Below are 26,623 nucleotides of genomic sequence, written 5' to 3' on the forward strand. Positions count from 1 at the left end.
ACCATAGAATGGAGACGCTGGCTGGTATGTCAAGTCGCAATTTGTGTTGCCACATGCTGATAAGGTCATGCAGTATATTAGTGCATGAAGAATTAATAGACTGATCCTGTAAGTGTTCAGTTGTACTTACAGACTAGGGGTGGCAGTGTAATGTGTGGTAAATTTTTTCTTGGCACACATTGGTTTTTGTGCTGACTGAGCATTGCCTGAAGTATTCAAACATGTTGACACCAGTTGTTGTGATGCCTTCATGGCCAGTCTAGAACTTCTCAATACTATTACATTTATTTATTTCGTAGACACTTTTCTCCAAAGCGACTTCCAACGAACTCTATGTAGTGTTATCAGCCCACACACCTTATTCACCAAGGTGACTTACACTGCTAGATACACTACTTACACTGGGTCATTCATCCATACATGAGTGGAACACTCTCTCCGTCACTCACACACCATGGGTGAACCTGAACAGCATATCTTTGGACTGTGGGAAGAAACCAGAGCACCCGGAGGAAACCCACACAGACACGGGGAGAACATGCAAACTCCACACAGACTGAGTGGGAATTGAACCCATGTCCTCTCACACCACCCAGGAGTTGTGAGAGAGCAACACTACTCACTGTGCCACCTTGCTACCATGTTAGCAGGATTATAAGCCATGTCACACAGCACATATTTCAGGACAGTTACAGACTTGACAGTGCCTTTTTTTTTTTTTTTTTTTTAAAAACAGTGGCCTGCTGTATCTACCTGTTAAAATAGCAGAACATCTTTGGATAAGGTGGGAAGCTTAAGGTGCTTGAGAAAAAAAGAAAACTGCAGAAACAGAAGTCATGAACCACGTATGGACCACAAACTCTGTGGAAAGTGTCAAGCACCTTGTTGAATTCATGCTGTTCTGGAGGCAAAATAGGTTCCCACCTGGTACTAGCTAGATGTACCTAATCAAGTGGGCAGTGGGTTGTTTGTGTGTTTATTATGTACAGAGGTGTATTTAAGTGACAAAAAATCTCTTGAACACTTAAGTGTTCAAATGTAAACATTATATACATGCATTTGTGTAGAAGTAATTCTAGCTATGGTTACAGTAAAAATTGATTAAAAGACACCAAGAAAATAAAATATTCTCAATTGTACTGTACACAAAAAGCCTTCACCTGCTACATGAAGGTAATGCATTCCTGAAAATCCTTTGTACAGTGAATTCTTAAATCAAAGTTGTAATTGGCACTCTTGATGATGAAAAATTGTATGCATTCCTGAGGCCCCAAATTAACGCCCATTTATCCTAAAATTTCCCCAAATCCCATTGAAAGAGACAGTTACCATTATCATAACACAAGGCAGTTCATTTATTAATTCTCTGTAATACTATAAGTGTCTACTTACACTCCTTTATCTCTTTTGTGGTTATGTACCGTGCACTTAAACACAAACATACATACAATACTCTATTAATTTAATGTTTAATGAAGAAAACAGTAAAAACAAAAGAAATCAATGAAAATGAATCAGACTCAATGAACAAGCTGTCATGGTTTGGAGAGTCCAAAGGGGGGGGGGGCATGATTACAGAAAGTATAACAGGTGAAACAAGCAAACAAGGACTAAAGGAAGTTGGCAACTGAATGCAACATGAGTCAAACTATAACTGAGCAAAAAGACCACATGGGGGCTCTGGTCTTGCACATCTCAGCTGTCAGGAAGCACAAAATCCAGATTCTCATAAATACAAAGAGCCTCATATCCCCCAGTAGGGATATTAAGTGAAACTCAAACTGAGCGGTCATAGTCTCATTTGGGTTATCTCAGCATGACTGTACTTCAAAAGTTTATCATCTCTAATATTTACATATAAAAGAAATTCTGGAATGTCCCTAATGCTATGTTTTGAGTATTTTAAAGTTAATTTTAAAAAAATATTTCAGATCTTCAAGCTTTTGTTGGACAAGCGTTCCTCAAATGCTTGTCATTGTCTCCAAGGCAAATGCATCCACATTAATTATCCACGATCAATCTTACACCATGTGTATATTGTAATGCAGGCAGGGTCCATCAATGAGAGATTACACAGAACATCAACTTAGTTTAATGATTTATGACTCTGGATATTTTGCAAGAGCTTGATGAAAGTGCTGATGTTCAAGTCCAGCTAAAAGCAGTTGTTGGTGAACGTGCCATTCATCTGCCAGAATATTTGGAAACAACCTGCCAGAATACGAAAATTACAGATTTCAAGTGTGAGTGAATGGATTATTTCACACTTCTTGGAACGGAATAATTCCGCTGGTTCCTGCACAAAAGCAGCAGGGCTGTCGAGGAGGTAAAATACACCAAGACTGAGTCACTCACTGCATGTTGCACAGACAAGCAGGAGCATCAACAAAACAAAGAGCTTGCATGATGTGTTAAATGCCACTGTGAGAGTCATTTGCTTTCAAAAAGCAAACTTTAACAGTTATTCAGATGTGTGAACAAAAGTGGGTTCATCAAGAACATGATTTGCTGTGCTCCAAAATGAGACAGCTGGCAGGAGAAAAAGGAAATCATGCATGTGCTGTTCTAGAAGAAACCTTACTGCAGCACAAATCTCCCCTCTCCAAGCATGTGGCTGCTGAAGATGACCTCAATAGTTTCAAATCACGCTTAGATAACCTATGAAGTGAGAGATACATACATACATACATCCCCTTAAGCAAACAATGCCAAGTGTTCCATATCCATTATTGCACTGAACAATAAAGCATTACTACAGTTCAACAATTAACTTCATAACCTCAGAACTCAGTAGTTTCATGTGCATCATGATGAAACTTGTTTTCAGTATTGTATGTAAATAACCCTACTTTTTTCTTTTTGAAGTTTTTAGAAAACCCTAAGTTTTTAGAATCAATTTGGCAACATTGTTCAGAAAATTAAGTGTATGAAACTGAAGGAAAGAAGACTGGGAGTGCCACAAACATAAATGACAACAAAATTGAAATTCCTCTGTGAGTTTCTTATAAAATGAAGGCCAAGGACAAGTACTCACACAATGTTGACACAAAGACGTGTCGAAATAGCGAGTCCACAGAACGTGAAAAATGCTGTATCCCCTGCTTACAAAGAATACAAGGCGCTGCCTGCACCCAATTTCCCATTTTATTACGGGTTCAACACAGACCCGCTCCCCAACCATACCTCCTTCCATGCACACACACGCACACAGTTACCAGGCTCTGTTTGGGGCCAATATAAAATAAAAGGAAAGCAAAGGAAAGCAAAGGAAAGAATCTAATCAGGTCCAACTCAATTCCAGTGTCCAACGGCACCCAGCATTCCAGCCATTCATAAATAATCTGTAAATGTTTTCCATCTGTCAGATAAAGAAGCAGTTCCTTTCTGTGAAATACTACTAATCTCCAAGCTTTCCTTTCCTTCTGGTGGCAAAATTAGCTTCCCAAGTTTTGGAGAACAATAAAAGACCATCAAAGCACTTGCCAAACCCCTCCTGCCATGGGATGTTGAAGTAGGTCCTTCCAATACGGCCAGTTTTCTCCTAGAGAACTCCCAAAACCAGATGTGCTCTTTTCCCATTTGGGGGGTTCATTCTACAACTGCAGCTATCTGACAGCCATTACGCTGGGTGGAGGGGGATGACGAATTTGCAGCCAAAGGGTGAGTGATATGTGATGCCCACTTCCTGAAATACCTGGCGGGGCAGGCCAATATCACAGAGGTAGATGCGGCCAGCACTCTCGGCCAGCGGCAGCGGCAGCCCCAGAGACAGTGACCACTTGGCCTCCACTGCCTGCTCCTGGCCGCTGACAGGGGGGTCGATGCTCAGCACTGGGGCACGGTTCTGGTTGGCCCAGTCTGCTGCCACCCTGTACCAGGGCTGATCCCTCAGGAAGGCATTTTCATGGCAGTCCAGGCAGTTGATGACGAGGTCCACTGGGCCATCTGGTAAGTCTGTGACAAGGATAAAAAGAGATGCAGACCTCCACTAGAGGGAGACAATGTACAGTCCCACCACACTGTTCAGCTAACTGCAGCAGCACTGTTACACCGACACAGGGCAGACGTATTCAGAAACACAGTGATAACAGGGGTTGCTTCCAGTTAATGACATGTTGAAGTCTGCAGGCAAACCACTGATGTTCTTGTGACTTTTAAAAAACACACAGCTCTTGCGGCACAAATGAATGTGCTCCAACTGTGGCAGTCTAATTGACGGTTCCTCGGAAAGCAGAAAATGTTGAGCAAAACCAACACAAAAGCTACAATGAAAGAGAAAGCTAGAGCGCTTCCAAACACAGAAAGGTAACCCCGAAGAATCAATACCCGTGGGTAACATGCAATATTAACATAAAACCGCGCAGAAGCACTGCAAAATGCAAAAATGTAAATGCAATATTGAGGTAAGTTAAGCAGTGTCCACTCAGGAATGTGCAAACTCCTTTCCAGAAAAACCCTACATATGAAACTGGCAAGATATCAAGTTACAAGAGCTGTATTTTGCAATCGACAATTAGCCCAGCATAGGTTACAAAAACAGGGAAAAAGCACCATCCAGGGTTTGCATGCAGCACTGGGTATCACTTACCTTTGACACTGGACACCTGCTTGCTGCCCGTTTTGCCAAAGAGCGCAAGCTCATTGGTGATTGATTCCAGCATCTTGACAAAGTTTGGCAGGAACAGCACAACCTCAACCTCATGGTTGGCTAGATGACGTCCACAGCTCACACCCTGGGCACCCTGTACATGGGGGCCGCACAGCAGCACCACAGTGGGTCGCTGGTGTACGTTCTTCGGTGTCAACCTGAGGGTGAGAGGGTATGAGATGCCATTATTTTAATGTGAATTGATGTTAAAACCAGAAAGCAGTGGAAACTTTGGTCAGCACTCTGTGACACCCGGGTGAGTAGAGTGATATACACACACACACACACACACACACACACACACACACACACACACAAATTGTATTGAAAATAAAAAAAAAAAAAATGCTGCTTGCTAAAAGGTTCTTTTGTACCGTAAACAATTTAGATTTATTTGCCCATGCTGAGGTAATCAGCCATGAAAAGAGGACAAAAGGTTGTCCGTTTCACCATCACCATTCCCCTGAAACTGAGGCAAGAACCCTCTAACCTGATATTTCGAGTATAATTTTGGTAATAATTGCAATGTGCTGTATAGAGCTCAAGTATTTGGCTCTAAAGCACAAGGTGCAGCTATGCACTGGCAGAAAATGAGTATGTGAACCAAGGGCTGGCACAAACTACACTCCCAGTGAGTGGTGCTCAGCACTGTGCAGTTGCTTCCACATCACTCAGCCGCTGCAAACATACTGGATGGCTATAATATGAAAATTTACTGCAAAAATCAGCTCTAAGAATTTGGTGCAGGTATAATCATGCACAGTTAAAAAGAAAAAAAAAAGGCTCACCTTCAGTTCTGTCACTTCGGAAAAAAAACACTAATCATTAAAACACACACACACACACACACACACACACACACACACACACACACACACTTTCAGAACCGCTTGTCCCATACGGGGTCACGGGGAACCGGAGCCTACCCGGCAACACAGGGCGTAAGGCCGGAGGGGGAAGGGGACACACCCAGGACGGGACGCCAGTCCGCCGCAAGGCACCCCAAGCGGGATTCGAACCCCAGACCCACTGGAGAGCAGGACTGTGGTCCAACCCACTGCGCCACCGCACCCCCGGTCATTAAAACACAAACAAGTCTAAATCATTCTGCAGCTGCGAGGGCTATTACAATAAATTACATCAAAATGACAGCAGACAAGTTCCACACTTATTTTAAAGAGATAATACTGTGCAAAAACAAAACAAAACAAAAAAATCTATTTAGACAATTTGATGGGTTTGAAAAAACAAACAAAACATTACAAAACCAGCCTCTCCACTGCCGACGCTGAAAGCAGTGATATTAAGACTAAGTCCAGCTAGATGACCCCCTGCGTGGCTTACCTGTTGGGTCCGCCCAGCAATGTCAGGGCCATCTGGCTGGCACACACGCCCGTCATCTCCAGCCGTCGTTCCAGGGAGAGGCCAAGTCGCTCTGCCATGAAGAGCAGGCGCCTGTGCAGCTCATAGGACACGCTGGGTACCACCAGCCCTGAGTCTGAGGAGTATGCGCGAACAGTGACTGACAGCCCCCTGGGGCAGCAAGTCTGATATTTCTCAGCACAACATTAAGTTTAACATTTATGGGGCACAACGTGTAACTATAACTACATTAATTATTACTTTTACCTTTTTACAGTATCTTATCTGACGGTCAGTTTCAATCTGCACATCACAGCATATTACAGACGCACAGGGGAGACCTTATCTCCCAGGGACTGAAGCTAGACGTGTGTGATTCTGCCACAAAGCAGGCCACAGCAGCAGTACAGTTTAACAGATTGGCAGCAAGAGTCAAAAGTGCATGGTGGTCAAGCTTTGCGACTAAACGGGGCTAAACAGGAGCTCATGGCCTGGCCTGCTCTCGCTGGGAGGACTGGAACAGACCTGTCACACAGCATGCACAGGGAATAAGTTACTGCGGCCAATGGAAAACAGCAACACTACCACCAATTCTGGAGTTTCAAACACTTCAGTAGCTCACGAGGAGAACAAGCTTGAAAGTGTAGGTACTATATACACACAAGACCCCCCACCCTTCTGGGAATGACCTTCAAGCTGCTCCCTGTGTATGCGTGTAAGTCCCTGACTAACCCTGGTCACGCAAGGGGCCCATTCTCTTGGGAAATGCTTCCTCACGCAAGGAGCCTCCTCCCTCCAGCACACATGCTCCTTCTGTGCCCTCCTGCTCTCCAGGACTCCCCCTCCTTCCTCCCTGGCTGGTCTACCATTCTTCCCCCTTCCTCATTGTCACAGCAGACGGAAGCAGCAGCTCAGTTAGCAAAACGTGATAAGCATGAGGGCAGAGGCCCCCCCCCCCGTCTGGCTGCCTGCATTCACTCGCACGCTTCTGTTATTCCCCAAGTGAGGAGAAGAGAGGGGGCAGGTCAACCCTAGAAAGGCTTCCTTCTCGCAGCTTTCATCACCACGTTCATTCAGCTAATAAAAGACCATGTCCCAGCTTCAGTCTCGTATTCAAGTCCATTAGGAGGCGGAGCACAGCAAACAGCCACTTCACAGGTATTTACAGCTGATGCCTTTTTCCAAAGTGCCTTACAATGCTTGATGCACTGCACTGAACTGAACTCCCTACAAATCACTTACCTCAAATTTATACAGCACAACAAAATGTAACACACAAACAGATGGTCACACACTAAGGTGAATTTAGTCACCAGTTCATGTGAAATACGTCTTTAAAACCGTGGGAAGAACCAGAGCACCTGGAGGGAACCCTTGCAAACATGAGAACATGCAAAGTGCACAAAGGTTGAGCTGGAGCCAAGCACACACCTAAATGAACAGTTCTGGTACTGAGAGCGCTATCCGCTGAGCCACTGTGCCTCCCCTGCTTGCTCGTCCCAGTTTCTACATGATGTAGATGTGTGATGCACTGAAAGGACACTCGATAAATCATCACTGGGACTAAATGCCCGACACACAGGAATGAGTCCCTTTCCTGTCACGTCTGAATAAAACAACTTCATTTCTACAGAGATACTGCCAGGCAATCAGCAGCAAATTAGTGTGTAAAAGAATCATTTCCTGGGCTACAGGAGGGGCCTTAACCCACCGTGTCCCCTTTGTGCCGCAATTCTCTCCCTAGATTCCACTAAAACGAGTGACCAATCAGCTCATGTGATGGACTTGTGAATTTCGAGGGGCTACATCCAAAAACCAGACTAAACACTGCACAGTTCTAATCTTGAGGCAACAGAGTCAGCGAGAAACAAAGTCACTGCTGCCAGCTTCCTCAATGTCGAGCTGCTACACTTGCAAACGGTTCGAATTCCTAATCCAACAGAAGTTTGTCCCTGCAACACTTCACCTTCAGTTTATTTAAAAAGCTACATATGAAACCCATGCTTTTTAATGGAAAAAACACACAGTAGGAAGGGGGGGTTGGGGCAGTGCTCTTCTTACTAATTTGTGAACGTACCTCCGGATGTGCTTGGGAAGAAAGACACTAAGCCCAGGATGTGCTCTCGCTCTCTCACTCACTCACACACACACGCAACGTTCAACCTGCTCAACTGGATCCAAGGAGCACGCAGGTGCAGTAAAATAAACTGAGCTGGAAGCAATCTTTCACGCATGATCACAAGAAAGCATGGCTGAAACTAATACATGGGGGGTTGGATGCCGGCCATGTCTAATTATACTTGGCACTGAAAGTGCGAGAGTAAGATTTCACACGCCTCTAATGAGGATCCCGCTAAAAAGTTTGCTCTACTTTGAGAGAGAGCAGAGTTGGCATACAAAGACACTGGTGAATGCCACCATCGCTGTCACCGCAACCTAGGACCTTTAGTATGCAGATAAATGGAGAAAGTAGCTGGAGTGAGACCATCCAAGACAATGAGCAGTGTGAAAGACTAAAGACTCTGGCAACCCTGGAGATCAATGCTACAATACTGCAGCTGAGATGGAAGAGGACAACTGGGGGTATGCCAAATATCACACCGACCCGCTACTGTCAGTTCTAATGTTCGAAGCAGAAGAGGAGGGAAATTCAGATATCAAAACAATTCATCAGTCTAAGGACAAGACAAGGAAGTGCAAATCTGGTCTAAAAGTGCATCTTAAGGGATTTACAGTGTGAAATATTGAAAATTGCAAAAGAATGGGACAATGCTTTTTAGTTACAGTTGTCCCCCCCAATTCACAGCACACTGCACAAAATTTTCTTAATGTGTGCAAACACTCAGTCCTTTGAACGTAATAGTTGATTTAATTGTTTACAATAATAAGGATTCCTGGTTCTTCCGGTTTGAGACATGCTGTTTATGTAAAGGATGCTGCAGGCGGACTGATAATTACAGGCTGCAGGTTCCAGTCACTGTTGGAAAGAGAATGAGGAGATTAGGAGGGCGTCTCAGAGCACACTTGGGGCCCCAGTGTGGGAAGCAGTCCACGTGCACTGCTCTGTGATGCAGCCCACAGTCCCATGGTGCAGTGCGTGAAAAATGAGTACTGGCTTTCAGTGCTCCACCTTTCCAAAATGCATTGTTTGAAAAGAGACAGGCAGAAGCAGAGCTCAACTATCTATCATTGTGAGGGATATCTCATCCTAATTTAATCTCACTGTAATGCATTGCACTGACAGGCTATTCATATCATTTCTTTGCTTTTCCAATTCAGGTGAACCATTTCTCACACTAGAAACAAAATTTCCCAACTTTACTTTTTTTTTTTTTTTTACACAAAAAGAAAAAATATGCTCACGTGTCTTCTGATCATCCAGAAGTAGCTTGCACTCCAGCAAATTAACCTGAACAGCTTTAGTGAGGTGACTTTGCATGAACGGGCCCTGTGTAACGCAGAAAAATTAAAGAAATAATGGCGCTGTACCAAGGCCATGTGCTCCACTGGTATGGCTCTGTTTGGTTTACTTTGCTTAAATCACTATCGTGTAAATGTGGGAACCCACAAGTATAGCTTGATCGCCTCTTCCTGCGAATAAACACATCAAAAAACAACTGATGACCGGTTCACGTAAACCTTGGCACACAAACTCCCACATACAGTTGTGAGAAAAAGTTCTGCGGAGAAGAGTGGATATCAAGTGACTCCAAATCCACTCAAGCCTTCTAGCAGCTGGACTGAGCCCACATCAGTAACTAAACCTCAAACCACCTCCATTCTCATTACGAATATGAGCTGTCAAATTCTGTCCTCTCAATTTAAAAATCCCTGCATCTTAAAATGGAAAGGAAAACAAATGCCACCATGATGGATTTTTAAGCTGGGTTTAGAAATTCGGAGTGCAACCACAAAACCACATCATTATCATCCTAACAAGTTGGGCTGTTTACACAGCCAAATATTAGCGAGTTCACCAACAAAGCCAATATGATTTTCCTAACTGCAAGACCCAGCTAGAAATCAATTTACTTTCACTTATTATCAACAAAATTATGGATTTTTCATAAAGACATTCTATGCTGATGCCCCAGGGTAAGGAAGCAAGTGAGGCTGCAGACATCCTGATTTTACTGTCATGTTGTGGGGGGGTTTGTACCTTACCAGTGCAGTATTCTTTCCCGCCTGACTGGGGAACAGATATCTGCCGATATACAACAGGTTTGGCTTCCAGGATGTTCTCATCATGGCGGTAGCGGGATGGTGTGCGATCGCTTGGTGTCCCACGTGATCTGGTTCCATTGCCACGGCGCTCCGATGTGTCGATCTGAGAGAAGACTGCGGCCTTATCAAACAGAGCCAGATTACCCTCAAAGTCAAAGTCTGTGTCAAGGCCTTCATCCATGCCATCACCAAAGCACTCGTCATCCTTTATTTTCATCTGCCCAGCTCCAATACCATTCTTCAAACCGTTCTTCTTAGGTGTGGACTGGTTTGGCCCCCGACTACTGGAAGACCCTGAGAATAAGGGAGCAAAGAAACAATAGGGTTATGGACTTAAGGTTTTCCACTGCATTACAAATAACTTCAGACCCCCAGCAGCTGAATTTACAAATTAAAACAGTCGTTTTGAAATGCACATTTTCCATTTCTGGAAACTCTACCACCTAGGCAATTCCTTCAGAAACATGCAAACAAATCAATAACTTTGAATTCATCAAAAAAAAAAAAAAAAAGACTAATAAGAATTCCACTACTGACAACACGCATACAAACAACAGTAAAACAAATACAGAACAAACTTTCTCCTCAGAAGTATACAAATGAAAAGACTGATAGCTGACGCTTAAGACTGTAATCAGTAGTACGATGCTAAAAGACATGACTGAGTTGATCTTCATTAGTCCCCTTCTACATCTACACAAGAGCTAAGGTGGAAGTTTGTGAGTTGCCATGCAATGACCAAAGCACTTTGATGTTACTAGCCAGTGCTGCATGTATGGCAAAGTGGGTCAGGCAAAATAGAGGCAGACAGTTTCATTCAGAGCCCTGCTGCTTCTGACTAAGAAGGTCTGCAGAAGTTTGCTAGTGAGAAACGGAAATATGGTGGACACCATGAAGCCTTGCATCACTCTACAACCACTGAAAAATTGGGCATCTCATAATTACGAGCACCTGACAGGCATAGCTGTTTAATTCGCGCTCATTCAGTTTCTCTCTCCCTCTCTCACACACACACACACACACACACACACACACACACACACACACACACACACACACACACACACACACACACACACACTTATGTGCACGCGCATACACACACTTGCGCGCACACGCACACAGCCAATGAGGAACCAAGATAGGATGTAAAAAAACTGGAAAAACCTGGTGTTCAGCCCTGGCAGTGCTGAGCTCTCACGCTAGAGAAGTGTGGTCTCACGCAAGCCGTTGCCGTGACAGCTAGAAACTTCAACTCTCACGCAACGCACGCAGCTCCACAAGCAGCTCACGTATGCACCACCGCCATGCCAGGCTGACTCCGATCAGGCATGTGTATACCTACCCCGCTGAAGACATGGTACTTACTAACAGTAGACTCTCAGCCTACTTTAAAGGCTGAGATATAACCATGACTACACGTGAAAAAAATAAACTAACAGATTAGCTCAGCCTCTGAAAAATGAGTGCTTCAATCAATCAGCCACATTCATATTCAACACGTGGTTCACAAAATGAGCAACGTCAAGCTGCACTGTAATCAGGTACAGGTAGCATTAAAAAAAAAAATCAATGACTCAGACAAGAATGTGTCAAACATCTGCATGTTTACATAATTAAATTGCAGCAAGAAATCAATATGAACACAATATTACACTTCCGACATGTACCTCGAAAATACTTTAACATCTATAAGGATATTAAGAAGTGTTAGATTTTGAGTTGCAATGTATTACTGATTTTATTACAGAGTACAAAGAAACAGCTTTTTCAAACACCTGCATTGTATTAAATTAATACAAGTATGATAAGGGACAAACATAACCTCCAAGCCCAGGGGCTGAATCACTGATCAGAACATCTCTGCAGGATTTATTTAATGTCTTTATCTGCCCACACCTGAGAGATATGTAAAGACCACTTCAGAGTGACCTTGAAGAGGGCACTGGAACCAGAAAAGAGTATCCACAAGGTTATGTTACCATTTTATACAATCATCACCAAACACCATAACCCCAAACCAAAAAGTAGAACTCAATTAAAACACCCAATGTACAACCTCAAAGCAAAGTGACTGACAAAGTCTCTCAGGTCACTGACAGTGAAAGAGCCTATTGGACTGAAGGATGGGTGGGACCATCTGTGGCGTGGCTACAGCTACTGACTGTCCACCATGCAAAGGCACTGGGCTGAAACAGAGTCAACAAAGAATGAATAGGAGTGAAAAGGAGGCCAAATCCCACTGTCACATGCAGTGCCACACAGGGTGAAACGAGATGAAGCTCTGATCTCAGTCGAATATGCCCAGCAGGCGAGAATGAAAACGAGGAGACTGCTGGTAAAACGAATGTTTACTAATACTTACAACTCTTGCGCCACTTAAGTAAACAGGAGCCAAAGCAGAGTGACAGCATGTTATGACAGCATGAAGTGGCTGTCATTGAGCAGTTGAGAAACACATCTGGTCACATGCAAAGTCAACTGCATCAAGAAAGTGTGTGATTTAATTCCCAGGGATACTGTCGCACAGTAATTCAGGGAGGGGCCACAGAAGAGTCTTCAGAACATAAAGATGAAGTGCTCCATTACCCTTCCTTTCAAAGAATCTTCATTACAAGAAATGCTGTGCATAAACGCAAAAGAGATGCGAAACCGTTCCCGTCTCATTCCCTTCAGAAGATCTAAGGGTAGATAATTAGCTTGTGCAAACCGTTGCATCCAACAAGGTTACGTAACAAAAACCCCCCAATGCTGACATTCTGCTCTCATGGGCCCGGTCCAAGCTGGTTCACAGCACCTGACATTGCGTGTGAAAGTCGGTCCCCTGCCACCTAGAACTTCAACCCCATGCAATTTGTGCAATAGCTTCTTGTCGACTTGGCCGGTGGCCTGGGAGCAGAAAAACGAACACAAAAAGGTCAGCAGGGCTTCCACAATTGATATCGCTTGCACTTCCAAGAGCGCCGGGACAGCTTGGCTTCCTGTGGAGGGGCTGGGAGTGGGTTGTGGGGCGGCAGACAGTTTCCTGTGCAGAACAGCAGTAGTGGTGTGCCGAAGGGAGGGAGCATGGGGGGCACTGAGGCACGTAAGCCAGGCCTTGCATAACCTCCTCTTTAAGCTTGGGACTTTTTTTTGGGAGGGGGGGCACTGGAATGTTTATTGGTTTTAGTCACACACATATTGCAAAGAGGAACTTTGGTCCAGGCCTTTAGCACGCTATGGGAATCCAAAGAAGTTAAGACCATTCCTCTGAAAACATCAAACCCTCCACTAACACCTGCTTCTCAGCTACAAGCCCCAAGAGAACCACTTCAAGAAGGCTAATGATCTCTCTGGATGAGAATCGACTCAAAGACTCATGGATTTCCTCCAAAACATGTAGGGACAAGGCACTCAACATTTACCTGGGACACTGTATGCCTCACAAATCAGGACCAGTGCTCAGGGGTCTGATAGCCAAGTGTTTTGTCAAGAAATGTGCTAAGGAACATTAGTCTTATACAAGAAGACCCCACGGCATCAGTGAGGGGAAAACAGTAATGCAGAACACCTGAGGTTGAACCGTAGCTTAGAAAATTAAAAGATAAGATTGTGACAGAACTGGTACTAGTGAGCACTGCCCTTGAAACAACATCCCCATCTTAAAGAACACCACAGAACACACAGGCAGTCATGCTCTCACGTTGGGTGATGTTGCTGTTCTCAAAGCAGACAAAGACCTTGGGTCAAAGTTACAATTCAGGGGGCAAGAATGTGGTACTCAAAAGACTGGCTTTGGCTATAATCCAGACACTTCAAAGAACCATACACAATCCAGGACTTAAAGAAGAGTAGCACTAACACAAGACTAATAAAGGATGATTGAAATTTCGTAACTGTACTGGACAAAAAATGATAGATTAAAAAAAAGGCTGCATGATCAAGAAAAGCACACAAGTTTCAAACTTGATGTTCTGCACATATTAGTGTCCAGTAAATCATTAAAAAATAAAAATTACTAAGAATTTTAAGAGCATTATTCAGGAAAAAATCTTCCACTTACACACTAACAGTGATTAAACATGTTGCACTCAGCCATACACCAGGAATTGTTCACACACACATGCACACAGTCTGAAACCGCTTGTCCCAAGCAGGGTCAGGACGAACCAGAGCCTAACCCGGCAACACAGGGCGGAAGGCTGGAGGGGGAGGGGACACACCCCGGACAGGACGCCAGTCTGCCACAAGGCACCTGATGCAGGACTCGATTCCCAGACCCGCTGAAATGGTTTACAGATTAATCTAAATCTAAAAAAGAATCCAGTCGAACATAAATGTACATTTAAATTAAATGAATGCTGCTTTTAGGGTTTTGATTTACTGGTAATCACTTTTCATTTTTCATTACCTTTTTAGAATGAGAGAGGAAAAAAATACACCTGTGCTGTATTTTAATGAAATGAAAGCTGCAAATGTTTCCCAACATTCAAACGCTTCCCAGTGTTGTAGATTAATTCTTTACTTTTGATTCTGAGCCACTTGTTTCTTATTCCCAGTACTACTGTAATGCACTGGAAGGATCATTTCCCAAGGCCAAGTCACTCAAGTCTGAACAACACATTTAAAAAAGCCTATAAAAATGGGAGGCAGTTGCAATAAACATTTTTCTTAATGTATACTAATTAGAGGTGCCTCCAACAACCTACCTTGGCAGATGTTCCCAAGTCTCAGAAAAATATTACAGTTCTTGGTTCTATGTGTAATAGTGTGACATGTCTTTTTTTTATGTTTTTGAAGTGCTCAGAACAAAATGGTTTTCAAAAGGAACAAACATACGGTATATTTTAAACGTAAGGCACTGCACAATACGGAATTGATAATATTTAGGAACAACGGGTGGTGTAGTGGTTAGGGAAGGTGTCTAACAAACTGATGTTGCCTAGTTCAAATCTCTTGCTGTAGGACTACTGATCAAAGCACTTAACCTAAATCAATACATTAAGATTACCTTGCTGTATAAATTGATAAATAACAGTAAAGCTGATTAATAAGTTGCCTTCAATAAAGAGCACAGCTAAATAAAGGTTAATATTTACCCTCCAAACTTAACCTTTCTCCCGGCCAACCCTCAGTGCAACACAACCACAAAACTTGCAGGACTTGTGAACTTACAGGAGTTGTGCCTCCTGCGAAAGCCTTTCATCTGACCAGGTGCCTCTAGGTGGCGCTCTCCATAGCTTTTGGAGCACTGCTGTGGTGAAGTAAGACCCTCAAGTGACCTTGGCTCAGCTTTGAGGGGCACTGCAACTGGGTTGCTGCTGACTGGTCCTCTCCCTCCTCCTCCAGGCTTGTGCCCAGTAGAGTAGGAATTAGCCATGCCTCCTTGGCTAGGTCCACCTACGCTGCCGCTGCCACCATTTCGGATATCCAGGATCTTGAGTTCCTTGATGTCCATGGCACTGCGGTCATCCATAAACACGTGACGTACGCAAATATGTAACGGTAACTTTCGTCATTTGTGACATGATGTAAGAAAGCAGTCTTTTTTTATATTTTCATTTTTTTGATGTACTGCATTCTCACCTGAAGGTGACCTCTGGAACTGGACACCTGACGCCATTGTGGAACGGCTGTCTCAGTGAAATTGTCTGGCTGGACTGATCCACTGAGGACACCTCTCCCTGATACACACCCAGCGCCTCCCCACAGTTGATCGACACAAGACTCCCCAGCCAGTCGGTGGCCATTCCGCTTGTACCTAGGCAGGAAAACAGATCTGTGCACTGACAGGAGCTTGCATTCTTTGATTTTACTTTGAAATCCCCCCCCCCCCAGGGGCCAGTTTTGCTGAGAAAGAGCCAACAAAGTAAGTAAGTGACAAGTGATGAATGAATCATGCAACGTAATGTTAATGCTGAACAACTTGGCCGTAAATAACGCAAATGGAAGGAGTAAAGCTTTTTTCCTCCTTGTGACGTCATTCTGCGTATAAACAAAACACCCCCCCAAGAAATTATGTGATTATGTGGAGTGAAAGTCCAACAGAGTCACATTTCCTGTGGGAGGCACACCAAGAAGAAAAATAAACAAGTCAGACACAGCTTTGCGCTACACAGCGAATAGTCGATGGGACGTAGAGAGAGACCCAAGGCGACCTCGTGGTCAGTGAGTGTAGCTCCCCTCCGGTAGCAGGACGGTCACCGTTAGCTCGTTACGTTAGCTAAGCCTAACCACCACAGCACTCGCGCTCCCACGCAGTCCTTACTGAGGACACTGACAACTTGCATTACGCGAGGGAGGGACAAATAAGGATACAGAAACATACCTGTGCCAAAGCGTTAATTAACAGATATACACTAATACGAATTACAAGGACGGTTTCCTCGCAAACGTCGGCTTCCACTGCCTTTTCTCAGCGTGGTGGGTAACTTCCGGCAAGCGGCGGCGCGTCGTCACCTCATTTCCGGTACGTCTATCGACGCTCTGTGAGTCTTTGACACGTGCTGTGAGTCAAGTGTTAGTTACAGGTTGCGCTACGCTGGCGTTATGTGTGGTACAGTTAAATTCAACAAAAATATTGATTATATCACGTCTGTTAAAGAGCCGTACATGTGATCGTCATTGCTGTATTGGAAGAGTTTGCTAAAGAAGTCTGAACAAGTGAAATGTCGATTTTAAATAAGTTTCATTTGCGTTACGAGTTTCAAACTGCGTTTGACTCAAACTTTTGAGTTTTACTACTCAGAACTCGTCTACTTCAAGCCCAAGGACCCATTGGTTGTATATGTGAACATGCAATTGTACAAATGCGAATACCAATGACATAGTTATTCATTGCATTTGACAATGACTCTATTGTTGGCTTTCAGTGTTGGTTCTTAAGTGGAGGAGCACCAAGCAACTTGAGCAAGGTGGCAGAGCATAGTGGTCCTGCTGGGGATAGTCAGTGATCGGGTCCTGGGGGTACTTCGGTGCAGATTATTTGATGGTCTCAAGGCCAAAACCAGTCATTAACTTAAACTTACGGGCAGCTGGAGAAAGCCAATGGAGAGAGGATACATGGGAGCTCATGCAGTTACATTCAGGGGCTGCCTTTGGACCCACAGGTTGTAGTTTTGAATCCCACCTCAAGCTATAGTAACTAAATTGCTCTAGTAAGATTACCCAGCTGTGTAAGTAATTGTATCTTAGCATAAGTTGCTTTGCAGAAAAGTGTTAACCCAACCAATAATGTGACTAGAGGGGCTTGATGGCAGAGGCTGGAAGACTAAACAGAAGGCAGTGGTAGTAATCCAGATGGGATATCAACATTGGCTGGATTAGACACTGTAGAATTTGTTATGCGATAAGAGAACATCTGCAAGATTCTGTTATAGTTTCAGTCTGTTGGGAGAAGCAAAGCCTTGAATCAATCATTATGCCCAGGCTCTTGGCTGAAGAAGTTGGAACAAAAGATGAAGATGTCCATTTGGTAGAAAGTTCCTGACAGGTGAATTGACCTGCTGGGAAGCAGAGGATCTCAGTCTTTGAAAGCCTGGGTTGTAGATGATCCTCAGTCATCCAAGTAAACCTCATATATGCATTACAATCATACTTTCATTCATTAAGTTATACAGCTATAAAATCTAAATTTGTCAGAAGTAAAGGGTGCAAGGATAGAGCCTTTGAAATTAACAAATAGAAGAGATTACCAAATGTTTTATTTTACACAAACCTTTCACATTAAGAGTAATTTGTGCCACAATAAAAATTAGTTCCACAATTAACACTAAATCTCCAGTGTATATGAATGACTTGGTTACACACCTATCTTCACATAGTATATTCAATTCATTTGGTTCTTTTCAGCTGAAAATATCAATGCATTAAAAAACAAAATTAACAAAACAGACTGAGGAAAAGATTCCCAACATCAGCATTTAAAGTTAGTGTTTGGTAATACTAGCCCCCTTAATAGACCAAAGTCAGCATATATGAGTATATACATAAGCACACTTTATTTTCCTATACAAAATAGCTTTATCATGCTTTGCTGGTTTGTCTTTACGTCACATTTTGGGATAATTCCTCAAAATTAATTCACTAAACAGTTTAAAGAAAAAAGTAAAATGTCATAGGATGTGGCTGTATGGTTCTTCATCAGTCTTTTAGAAGAGGCACATTTGGCGTAAGTGACCATGTGCAGCTTTTTAAACAATTTACAAAATGCTTAAACAGTAGACATTCTCTGTTGTACATGGAAACATTCATGTAGCTTAAATAAAATGGCCATTTTCAGGGCAAGCTGATGTGGGAAAACAAGCTATGCAGACTGTCTGGATTAAAAAGACATGTTTTACATGCTTTTGGCTTTGTTCCTCCAAAACTAGGTTTTCATTTCTGCCAAAACTTATTAAAAATGCCAGTTATGGCTCTGCTATTAACATTTTCTCATTAAAGGTTGTACTTGCTTTAGAACATTTAAAAGCAAAATATGTTATAGCTTTCAAGAAAACGAATAGTAATTTATGAAGTATATTGCAGATCATACCATCCATACTCTTTCCATTCTAAACTGAAAATGTTGTGCATGTATAGAAAATTACCTTCGCTAAATTTATTATTGAATGTTAAATCCAAACTGCTTTGTGGTTTGACTGGCTTACCCATTTTATTCTCCGACCACATCAGTCTAGGAGTCATGCCATTCAAGGCGACATGGCCATAGGCTATGGATTCCTGTCAACGAATGTTGCCCATTACACTTCCCAACACTTCTTTCTCTGCATCAGCTTCATGAGTAAGAACGTGTCGAGCCACCTGACTAAGATTGTTCAAATGTGTGCTCGATGAACACAGAGCAGAGCTTCAGGGCTGGTCTGGTACCCGCACGCTTGCGCACAGCTGGCAACGTTTGTGCTTCATGGTCAAGCCATACTCAGGTGTCATATCTAGCAAGTGCCCAGGCTTTCCATGAAACCGCAGCTTCTGTAGCAGAATGGCCAAAAAGAGGAAGACCTCAGAGCGCGCAATGACCTCCCCGATGCAGCGCCGCTTGCCCAAGCCAAAGATCAACACCTTCTCCGCTTCCATCTTGTTCACCTCTGTGCCGTCTGCAGTCAGGAAACGCTCCAAGGAAAATGAAAATGGATCTTTCCATAACGTTCTGGAAGACACAGGGAGGAAAACAGACCATATTACCAAAAGGTTCCCCAAAAGGTACTTTAATGTAATATTTCATCTGGGACTTACGGGTCATGGTTACTCTGCCACTGATTGATGAAAATGCAGGTGTCTTTTGGGATGAAGTATCCATTGAGAGATGTGTCTTTAGTGGTGCTGGAAATAAAAAGGTCATAAATGTCAGTGAAGTATCTAATAAAGACTTTTTTCTATTATTTAATATTGGCATGATTACCACTGAAACCTTACATATTGTTTTTATGCTGAAGGGTTACTCCTACAATATGTTATAGACCATATGAAATAGTGCAGGCACCCTTCTTGTTTGTTGTTCCTTTATAATGGTTATGTGGAAGTACTCTTTGTAGCAGATTTGACTCACCAATGTGGGATAGTAAAGGGAAGAAAAGAGGAGTGGCGGAAGATCTCCAAGATGAAGGCCTCAAGGAGGGGTAGCTGGGATTTGTCAGACAGACAGGGATTACGAGCCATCCCTACTTTGTCCTCTGCAAACAAAGATTGTTAAAATGGTGACAGAGACCAAGATGAAGGATGCTGAATTGAGACCTAGTTTCCACCTAGTCAGTGTGAAGATGACTACAAGACTTACTCAGTTCTTGATGGAGTTTCTCTTGGATTTCAGGATAGGCTACCAAGTACATGATGGCCCACGACAGTGCAGTACTGATAGTATCAAAACCTGTGGGGGGGGGGGTGACCAGAATGAATACTCAACACCATATGAAGCCTACTAAGTTGTTACATTAACTAATATCACACAACTGACACCAAACAGATCTGAAAAATAACTATGTTGAATATAAGCAAATGAACTGCATCACATACCAGCTCCAAAGAGGTCATTGACAATGCCAACAATCTTCTCATCTGAAACTTGAAGATTTGAATTCTCATCCAGCTTCCTTTCCTCACAGTGCTCTATGAGGGAATCTGTGATGTCACGAACGTTATTCTGAAAGGAATAAGATTCACATTCAGTAAACACCTGAAGCAGAGTTCAGAGGTGGCAGAAAATGACAGTAAAAATATTCTCAAGCATTTTATAAGCGCCGACCTTATCGTAGGAGCTGTAATGTTCTCTGACAATTCTTTCCATAAAAACGTTGAAGCGGTTGTTGATGTTTTGAAAAGTCTTCATTCTCTGGCTGGGTAGGAATTGAAGAAAAGGGATGAAGTCTGCAGGGTTGCCACTGCCTGCCACCCGGCCAAATTCATCACTCAGGTTCACGATGTTCAGCAGCTCCTGGTCATCGTGGCTATAGCGGTGGCCGAAGCACATGGCACAGATGACGTTTGCAACTGAGACCACGATATGGCGGAAAGGGTCAAAACTGCCGCTGACCTCCATGACAGAGCTGAGCCGTTGAACCAGGTACTTGCCCTCCTTGCAGATGTGCTCCTCCAACTTGCAGGAGTATTCTGAGGTGCTGCCTTCAAGGGTGGCGAAGGAGCGCAGTGCACTCAATGCCAGCTTGCGCCGGGTCCGCCACACCCCGACTTTGTCGGTGCTGAAGGCCAGGCTCTTGCCGTTATTGATGAAGTGGAAGCTGTAGAGGTCCGGACGGCCAGCAAAGACCTCTCCCTGTTTGATGAGTGCCTCACGGACACAGTCACTCCCACTGAGCACCACCACGGGCCGCATGCCGATTTTGATTTGGTAAACAGGGCCATAGCGCTTGCTCATGGCACTCAAGCTCAGGTGGGGGTTTCTGCCGACCTCTAGGACATTCCCTAAGATGGGGAGTGGCTTTGGGCCCGGCAGCCTTTGAAGGCCCTCTGGGATGTCCGTGCGCAAGAGCCGCAGCAGCAGGTAGACTGCACAGACTGTGGCTATGGCCACAAGGCCCTCAGATACAGACAGAGAGCCCAGGACCGGAAGAATCATGAGTGCCATTTTCTTTATTTTCTTGCCGAAAAAAGAAAACTACAGTATGTGGCGAAGGTCCAAGCCTGAAGAAATAAGAACACAAAAAACTAATTAAGGTAAACAATGCCCGAAAACACTAATGTGAATATGAACTTAAAAGCTGTAATGTACACTTCTCATTGAAGTGAAGGGATTACTGAGTGTAAGTCAGTTCCAACGCTGAAAGTAAAAGGCTTAAAAGTGATCCGAAACAGCTGATCATTGCACACCTGTAGAAATTACACACTGGCAGGAGTTAGGAGACTGCATTATGAAGACTAGGTTTTCTAGAAGCATGACAAGTGGTTTTTCCAGTTTTATAATTCAGCATGCAACAGTCTTCTATTATACACCTCAATCTTCAACAAGAGAACGATGAAGGTGCGAGAAAGATTTAAAGACTTTCTCTCCTTGGCATTGCTGACAAATCAGCTGAAATACATTTGCATTTTGAAAGCTGTTTTAAAAAGAGTCAAATTCTCATATAAGTATTTTTCAATTTTGGATCTTACAAGCATTTGCTTCAAAAATTCTTCCCCACTGCAAAAATAGTTAAATAGCATCACCTTGCTTGTCAGAAAGCAAGGAATTAATTGCACTTGTTTTATTGCTTTACTCTTCTGTCCAGATGTGAGTTTGTGAGCTAAACAAAGCAATGTACGCATAGTAATAACTACCATACATGTTGCATCCGTGAAAAATTACTAATTGTAATATTTGGAATACACATGTGATTTCTCTTAAATTTACCTTGAAGTACCGAGCAGAGATGTCAGATTTCGGGTCGGTTTGCTGCGAGGGAGGCGTGCAGAAGACACTTCCTTCAACCCCAATACCTTGTAGTTGTCTGTCAGAAGAATGGATTGGTGATAAGGTGTTCCAGTACTTTATAGAGCGCTCCCGCTTTCTATTGGCTGGAGCCGCGGTGACGTCACAACCTCCCGCTTTGATCGTGCAAGCGCGGCGCGCGCTTCAGCGCCGCATGTTAAACCGGAGAAGCGATCGGAGCGACGATACTAGGGACGTTCCAGGAAAATGACATAGCCAAAAAAACGTCGAAAATAGAATTGAGGAATTCGCGTGTCTTACAAATATGAAGGGTGCTCATGTATAGATTGCACAGTACAGTGCGGACGTGACTTCTCCTGGACTCATTAGGTAACATGCAGTATTACTGTACAATGTACATCACACGACAAAAAGATACGGTTACACATTCTCCCGCAGTCATTATTATAAGAAAAATTCCCACGTATGTATTTTCTCTCTGTTTTTAATCTTAATTTTGTTAACTGGGTAAGACTTTCTGTACTGTTAAATCACCGTGAACATCGAAAAAAGTTTAATAACAGCGTGACAATAAAAATGAAAATGGATAAAATGTTAACATTTAACGGAAACACTCAAGACTGAATAACAGCATCTTAAATTGATCTATTATTTTTTAAATGGGTATGTAAAACTTGCACTATATAATATGTAATGTTTACTGCTACTAACTACTAACTAGTGTAATAAAAGGCTAATAATAATCACATATATATTAGTTGTATGTAATTTTTGATTATATACAGCAAATAGAAATATCTCTTCGCACCATTGCAACAGGCTAAATCATTTGTAATTATTATCATTATGAATAACATAAGTGAAACATACTATATACGTTCATAATATTACAATCCACTGTGAAGAGCTGGGTTATTTGTTGCGAATTTTTACAAGGCTGATATCATATTTAAATTTTTTAATAGGGAGAGCCTTGTCTCTCGATTTAAAGAGCGTGGGTTGAGGTTAAATACATTTTATTGCGACTTCTGCTCCGGGGCAGACAGGGCTCGGTGTAGTATACTTTGGACTCCTCCGGGCAAACGCGGGTTTCGTGCAAAGACCGACGCACATCGCGTGCAAATATGCTGAATATGGGTCGGGGGTGCAGCGCGCGACTGTTTTGTAATCATCGAACTCCCCTGTCAGTCTCACTCATCGTATCACCCTAAACATCTTTTTACCAAGCAAAAGTCCACAGCATGCGATTAGCTTTTGAAAACGAGCTGTGTTTGATGATTGAATGATTTCTGATCATTTTCTTAATCGATCAGTTACACACTGGGATTTCTTTCCAAAATACTCACTGTTAACTACTAGCAGCATGCCTTTAGGTTCAACTGCCACACAGGTGGTGTTTTACACTGTGGGCAACAGTAAACTGTTGAATGAATGAATACAAAAAAATATATTTATACAAAATACGGGCGCAACAACTACATAAAAACGTCCTGCTGATGTAATCATGGACTCATTGTATTTTTTTCTCGGAGATGTACGTTTATTTGGAGAAATCCTGTGATAAACGAATAAATGTATACACACACACATACATACACTCAGTGGAAATGTGTGAAGCCTGCCTCAGTGTGTGAGGCCAAAATACTTTCATTAGAGGTCCAGGTAAGGCAACTTCTGGAGGTACTGGTTTTCTGCCTCACTGGATGTGTTGTGTCTCTGGATGAGAAAGTGTTATAAAGGAACAGACCTAAATAAAAATATGTTAATGCCACGTGCAGATGGAAAACAAAGCTTCTAGGGTTTTACTTGTTTTCTGAACCAAGTCTTGAGAAGAGCGTCAGGTGCCACCGCTAGTGTGACCTGGGGTAGTCGGTTAAACATTGGCCAAATTGCGTGAGAGCATCCACCCCCCCACTCCGTCCTCACCCCCACCCCTCCAATGGCCACCCACCCCAACCCCCTGGCTAAAGAAGCTGAGGGGCAATTACTCTGTCACTCTGCAGGGGTGAAAGGTCAGTTGAGTTCATTGCACTTCTTGTTTTTTTTTTTTTTTTGGGAGAGAGAAAACAAAATAAATATCAGGAGGGCACGCGAGGTGCTGCCTGGAACATGTCAAGTCAAAGTACTGTTAAAGGTTATAAACTTTATTCCAACAGTGACCGAAAATTGTCAGTGGACCTCTAAGCAAATAACTTATTTCTCTACACAGCATGCAGCTGTATTGAATAACAGGTTGAGAAACTAACTGATCTTCCAATTGAAATAATACATTACAGTAAAATATTGCAACAAATGTGACTAAAATTAGATCTCACCACTATATGCTTCTCATATGAGAATGTATTTTATTTTGTTAAAAACTAAGTAATCTGTCCCTTGCAAAGCAATACCAGCTCCTTTCTGCCATGTGATTTCTCTACACTGGAGTCAACAAAGGTATGTATAAATTTAAAATGGATACATTCTTTTGTATTTTTCACTTTATGAAGATATGATACTTGAAGACGTTACGTTTCACAAATATAATTTTGATACTAATACAGTTGGGTTTTGATATAACATTCAGTGGAATGTAATGGGGGAGTGGTGGTACAGAGGAGCAGCGGGTTTGGCTGGGTCCTGCTCTCTGGTGGGTCTGGGGTTTGAGTCTTGCTAGGGTGCCCTGTGATGGACTGGCGTCGCGTCCTGGGTGGGTTGCCTCCTGGGTCCTCTCCCCCTCCAGCCTTGCGCCCTGTATTGCCGGGTTAGGCTCCGGTTCGCAGCCAGAACAAGGGGCTTCAGACAGTGTGTGTGTGTGTGTGTGTGTGTGTGTGTGTGTGGAGTGTAATACAGTATGGCAGAATGATTTAAGAGCTATTGAACTTGTCATTAAAGCAAAGTGCAGTGATTATTAACTTGTAATTAACTGAGATCCAGTTAAAGTTAGATATACTACACTCCCTACACCCATTTAAACAGTAAGACACACACACACACACACACACACACACACACACACACACACACACACACACACACAATGTTGGCAGTTCAGTCACCAGTCTACCTGGAACTGACTGTGGGAAGAAACCCATGCGAATACATAGGGAACATGCAAACTTCTCACAAACTGAGCCAAATGTGAACCCATGTTCATGAGGCACCCCTGCGAAAATACATAAGCAACATCAAAAATGAAAAAAGCACCTTTGTAACATTTGCAATCATCGGCTATCCTAGGCTAACTTGAATTATAAATCCAGTCGGAATATTCACACACACACACATTTTCAGAACCGCTTGTCCCATACGGGGTCACGGGGAACCGGAGCCTACCCGGCAACACAGGGCGTAAGGCCGGAGGGGGAGGGGACACACCCAGGACGGGACGCCAGTCCGCCACAAGGCACCCCAAGCGGGACTCGAACCCCAGACCCACCGGAGAGCAGGACTGTGGTCCAACCCACTGCGCCACCGCACCCCCCTCGGAATATTCAGTGAAGTATTAAATAATTCATTATTTATTTCATTTTACTGCAAGAAGGTGGGTGGTGCAGTGGGCTTGGCCTTGTCCTGCTCTATGGCAGGTGCGGGGTTCGAGTGCTGCTTGGGGTGCCTTGCGATGGACTGGCGTCCCGTCCTGGGTGTGTCCCCTCCCCCTCCAGCCTTGCGCCCTGTGTTACATTTACAGTTATTCATTTAGCAGACGCTTTTGCCCAAAGCCACGTACATCTCAACAAAAATACGGGTTAGGCTCCGGCTCGCTGCGACCCCGCTCGGGACAAGCGGTTTCAGACTCTTGTGTGTGTGTTTGTGTGTGAACGAAGGTGCTTATCGAGTATCCGCTTCATTGGAAATACAGTTTCGGGGCCGGTGGTGTAAAACGCAGAAGCTGCTGTAGTATAAAGCACTAAGGTACCAGTGAGGGGTTTGTGCTCCAAGTGGACCGCAGTGCTGGATCAGGTCCCGCGCGTGGACCGCACAAACAGAACCCCGGGTGTCACGTGTTCGGGTCATTTCTCCCCGCCACCCGTCCGTCACGAACCGCAGCGGCGCTCGCGTGAGAAGGCGGCGCAGCCTGTCACGCGAAGGCGGAAACAGCCCCTGCGAAGACACGAGGAGGGTCTTCAGACTGCGCATAAGAAAAAGCCTCGCGACGTGAGACTTTCACTCTCTTTTGGCAAAGGCTGGGACCGGATCAGGAGTGCCGTGGATTGTAGAAATGCGGCGATTTTGGAGCTTTAGCGTCGGGAGATCCGTGGTTCGGCGGTACCGCGCACAAAAGCCACGGTTTTTACGAGCTGTCGTCCGCTGCACGGCAGCCCCCCCGCATTTACACTTACAAACATGTATTCGTTTAGCAGACGCTTATCCAAAGCGACGTACATCTCAGAGAAGATACAATTTGTGCATAGGAGAAAGAGTTGCAGACATGTGATTCTTAATTTTCAGTAAACTTTGTTTCTTTCTACCATGATCATGCATCAGTGTTCATCACACGACGAGTAGTCATGCATAAAACTCAGAATATCGACGATTCCTGATCACTT

General features: G+C 43.6%; 2 protein-coding genes across 2 annotated transcripts; both read right to left on the reverse strand.

Annotated features, from left to right (window-relative positions):
• Positions 1 to 3,260: 3,260 nt before the first annotated feature.
• Positions 3,261 to 16,635, reverse strand: LOC108930154 (enhancer of mRNA-decapping protein 3-like). Its single transcript, XM_018745262.1, has 7 exons — positions 16,542 to 16,635; positions 15,800 to 15,974; positions 15,389 to 15,675; positions 10,175 to 10,528; positions 5,993 to 6,146; positions 4,589 to 4,806; positions 3,261 to 3,954 (listed from the first exon to the last, which is right to left on the reverse strand). Exons 2-7 carry the CDS (start codon positions 15,961 to 15,963, stop codon positions 3,620 to 3,622), a joined length of 1,512 nt encoding a protein of 503 aa, XP_018600778.1. The 5' UTR covers positions 15,964 to 15,974; positions 16,542 to 16,635; the 3' UTR covers positions 3,261 to 3,619.
• Positions 16,636 to 17,960: 1,325 nt separating this feature from the next.
• Positions 17,961 to 22,147, reverse strand: cyp1a (cytochrome P450, family 1, subfamily A). Its single transcript, XM_018745261.1, has 7 exons — positions 22,056 to 22,147; positions 20,454 to 21,349; positions 20,225 to 20,351; positions 19,989 to 20,078; positions 19,761 to 19,884; positions 19,448 to 19,534; positions 17,961 to 19,361 (listed from the first exon to the last, which is right to left on the reverse strand). The coding sequence occupies exons 2-7, from the start codon at positions 21,291 to 21,293 to the stop codon at positions 19,064 to 19,066; spliced, it is 1,566 nt and encodes a 521-aa protein (XP_018600777.1). The 5' UTR covers positions 21,294 to 21,349; positions 22,056 to 22,147; the 3' UTR covers positions 17,961 to 19,063.
• Positions 22,148 to 26,623: the final 4,476 nt, after the last annotated feature.

The sequence above is a fragment of the Scleropages formosus genome, chromosome 5 (assembly GCF_900964775.1).
Source record: "Scleropages formosus chromosome 5, fSclFor1.1, whole genome shotgun sequence".
Classification (NCBI taxonomy): Eukaryota; Metazoa; Chordata; class Actinopteri; order Osteoglossiformes; family Osteoglossidae; genus Scleropages; species Scleropages formosus.